Below are 4,149 nucleotides of genomic sequence, written 5' to 3' on the forward strand. Positions count from 1 at the left end.
AATAATAGTAATAATAACAATAACAATAACAATAACAATGATATTAACAAAAACAATAATTACAACAATAAAAATAACAATAACAAGAACAATAACAATAACAATAACAATAATAATAATAATAACAGTATCAATAATAATAATAATAACAATAACAATAATAAAAACCATAACAGTAATAATAACACTATCAGTAATAATAATAATAACGATAATAATATTAATAATAATAAAAGTAACAATAACAACAATAGTAATAATAACAATAACAATAACATTATGGGTAACAATAACAATAATAATAATTATTTCAATAACAATAATAATATCGTAACATTAAGAATAATAATTATAATACTAACAGTAACAATAATAATAATAACAGTAGCAATAGGAATAGTAATGACACTAGCAATACTAATAGTAATAACTTTCTTTTTTTTTGATGGTCTGAGAATGCCAAACTTTACGCACTATCCGCACTACGACCCTATCCGCCAGAGGTATCCTTCACCATTTGGTTCCCCCTTAAAGTTCCTGGAGTGTCGGGCTCACCGTTGGAATAGGCATTACCGTTTAAACTCATATCCATCCTAGTGGCATAGTGAAACCATCCCGGTACCGCCATGTGGCATTACTTCGGAATGGCGCCACTGCATCAGGTCCCATTACGGCTCTATCCCTACGGCTCTACGGGGCAGGAGCTTGGAGCAACGTTTGGGGCATGTCTATGTGCCACCCATCTCCATCTTTTTTCTGCGCAAGGTGGTCCTGACGAACCGGGCCACCTTGCTCCACTCCTCCTGTCTCCGGAGCATTTTCTCGACAATGTTGTCTGGCGAGATTTTTCCGAGGTCTTGCTCCAATTCGAGTCGTTCAACGCTCCACCTAACACATTTGAAGAATGTGTGGTGGGTGTCGTGGACGGTCGAGTCGCCATAGGGGCAGTTGCTGTCCCCTACCGTCCTCATTTTTGCGAGGTAGGAGCAGAACAGACCATGTCCTGTCAAAAATTGAGTGAGGTAGAAGTCGACCTCTCCCACCTCTCTGTTTAGCCAGCTGTCTAGCCGGCTGATGAGTCGTGCCGTCCATCTGCCCCGATGCTCCTGTTCCCATCTGTTTTGCCAGGTCTCGATGCTGGTAGACCTGACGATCCTTGATGCCTCCTCCTTTCCCAGAAAACCCCTTTGCTGGTAGACGAATTGTCTTTCCTGTCCTAATTGATCGATCGCGATTACCCTCGAGACCACTAGCACCGCGGGCTCGGAGACAGTGCGGTAGGAGCACGTGATTCGGAGAGCACCCCTCCTCAGTACGGCGGCGATGCGCTTGCGATATTTCTCCTTTTGCAGCGCCTCAGCCCAGTCTTCAGCGCCGTACAGCATTACTGCTTCGGCGGCATTCATCAGTAGTCGTCTCCTGCACGGTCGGGACCCGTTGACGTGTGCCATGAGTGTGCCAATCGAAGCTACTACTTTCGCCGCTTTGTCGTCTGCCCTGAGTATGTGCTCGGCATAATTAAGGTTTTTGTCTAAAATTATACCCAGATATTTGACAGTCGACTTTGCTTTGACCGCCGTGTCTCCTACAATGAAGCTGCGCAAGGTGTTGATGCGCTTCTTCGTTAGTAGCACGATCTCAGTCTTTTGGGCTGACAGAGATAGCCCCTGATCTTCCATCCAGGAGGTAATTCTTCGCTTGACCTTGTTGAGCAGCAACTGTGCCCCATTCGTGTCTCTTGCGGTTATGACAACTGCAATGTCATCTGCGTACCCAACCAAGAAAGTACCTTCTGGGAATGCCATACGAAAGACAACGTCGTAGAAAATATTCCAAATATCAGGTCCCAGTATGGAGCCCTGGGCTGCCCCCCGATGATATCTCTAAGCTTCTTGGACCATCGCCAGTACTGTATTCTTGGAAGCGCTCGTTCAGATAGTCCCCGAGTATTCGGAGTAGGTACTCCGGGACGTTGAAATTACGTTCGAGCGTTACCATTGCCAAGTCCCACCAGACGGAGTTGAAGGCATTCCTCACGTCTAAGGAGGCCAACAGACACAAAGGGCGAGTTAGTTGGTTCCCTCGCTCCGTCATTTTAGCGGCCGTGACGACCTGCTGGACTACTTGGATGGTGGTGAGACCGGATCGGAATCCATACTGGCGGCCAGCAAGATCCCCCGCTGCCCTTAAGGCTGCGTGCAGCCGTGGCCGAAGCAGCTTCTCCAGGAGCTTGCCAGCTGTATCGAGCATACAAATAGGCCTGTATGACGAAGCGGCATCTGTTGGACCCTTGCCCTTGCTTATAAACACAAGTCTGGCTTTTTTCCACTGGGCGGGGAAGATGCCCACCCTGAGACACATGTTGTACATGTTTAGCAAGTGCTTGGGATGATTCTGCGCGACGGCTTTCATTACTTTAGCTGGAAGGACGCCTGATCCTGGAGCTTCCTCGTTCCGTATAGAAGATGCGGCCTTGAGTAGTTCCTCCTCTGTTAATAGCGGCCCTTCAGGTCTACCTGGCGTAGCCGTGCGAATCTCTCATTCGGATGTGAGGGGAATAGGGTATGAATGACGTATTCCAACGTCCTCGCATCCTGTGGGATTCCTTGGGTGTTAGTCCCCAGATTGCGAGTGACCATCTGATACCCTAATCCCCACGGATATGGTTGACATCCAGGCACAGTTCCTTCCAGCACTATCGTTGACTGGCGTTGATGGTCCTCTTCAAAACTTTTTTGGCCACTTGATACTCTGCGGCGAAGGGAACAGCGTCGAGATTGCGTCTCTTCACTCGTTTTGCTGAACGGCGAAGTCTTAAGCACTTCTTGCGAAGATCTGCAATCTCGTTCGTCCACCAGTATGCAGGACGCCTGTGCCGTTTCGTGCACTTCTTGGTCACCGCTATGGCGCAAGCCTTTTGGATGAGCAGCATATATGCTGCAGTAATCATCCTGGCTTGTGCAATTGGCGATAGACTCGCGGAGGCAATTTAAAGGGATCTCCAACCTTCATCTATGACTGAAGACAGCATCTCTCGATCCATTCTTGCTATGTTCCACCGGAAGGGTCGCTCTACCCTTGTCGCGGCTGGCCTCCTATCGTGTAAATCGAATAGGATGTACTGATGGTCGCTCCCGGTATAATCCTCGATCACCTGACAGCCTGCGACTCTTGCCACAAGATGTTCGTTGACTAGAGATACGTCAGGGATCGTCAATCTGTAGCCAGGTCTGCGGAAGGTCGACGTCGAACCTGTGTTTAGTGCTGATAGCTCCAGTCTCTACTTGAATCGGTGGAATCGTTCTCCTCCATAAATCGTCTTCCTCTGGAGTTCGGCCTGTCCTCCCCCCATTCGAGAGCTTTGGCATTGAGGTCTCCATCCACAATAAGATCCCCTTGCATTTCCCGCATCGCGTCTTCCAGATAGTCTAGTTTGGTCTGGAAATCGTCTATCCGGTCGTTTGGGGTGAGATATACGCTGACATATGTCGTAAAGTTATGTCTCTCCCAAACGTAACCGCGTCCGGATTCTTGATCCGGGACATGTATTAGTCGGGGATCAGGGATCCAGATAGCCGCAGTGCCCAATTCAACTGCGTACCATCCTACTCCTGCTCTGTCCGGGTACTGTTCGCTGATTAGAACAATATCAGCTTTTTTCTCAGAGCAGAGCTGGGTCAGTAGGTGGTGCGCCGTCCTGTTCCTATTGAAGTTACCCTGAAGTACTCTCATTCTTTTTTTCTATTGTTGGCGGTTGTAAGGGCCTCCTGGAAAGCTTTGCAGGCCCTTGATCCTGCCAGGTGCTTCCTAGTTACAACAACGCCATTTGAGCACAAGAAGCATGTAGGATCGCTGACCTTGCACTCTTTGATCTTGTGCCCCGTGCCGCCGCAGGAATAGCAAAACTTACTACGATGAGGTCCCTTGCACGAGGCACTATAGTGACCATAGTCGAGACAGCGGAAGCATCGCCTCACTTCTGCCCTTCGCCTGACCCTACAGCTGACGAAACATACCAGCACTCGGCCGGCCTTTAAAAGCTTCGCAGCTGCTACCTCTTCTATTTCAACGAGGACCAGGCGTTGTTGTCATGCGTTGGGGCTCGTCATCTTAATTTTGATTTTCCCCGCATAGTCTGGCAGGATCCTC

General features: G+C 48.3%; 1 protein-coding gene across 1 annotated transcript; it reads right to left on the bottom strand.

Moving 5' to 3' along the window:
• Positions 1–1,839: 1,839 nt before the first annotated feature.
• Positions 1,840–3,732, bottom strand: LOC118442501 (uncharacterized). The gene is made up of 4 exons (XM_035868185.2): positions 3,285–3,732; positions 3,007–3,192; positions 2,637–2,914; positions 1,840–2,535 (listed from the first exon to the last, which is right to left on the bottom strand). The coding sequence occupies exons 1-4, from the start codon at positions 3,730–3,732 to the stop codon at positions 1,840–1,842; spliced, it is 1,608 nt and encodes a 535-aa protein (XP_035724078.2).
• Positions 3,733–4,149: the final 417 nt, after the last annotated feature.

The sequence above is a fragment of the Vespa mandarinia genome, unplaced genomic scaffold (assembly GCF_050613455.1).
Source record: "Vespa mandarinia isolate Hongniang unplaced genomic scaffold, ASM5061345v1 scaffold_31, whole genome shotgun sequence".
In the NCBI taxonomy this organism is placed as follows: domain Eukaryota; kingdom Metazoa; phylum Arthropoda; class Insecta; order Hymenoptera; family Vespidae; genus Vespa; species Vespa mandarinia.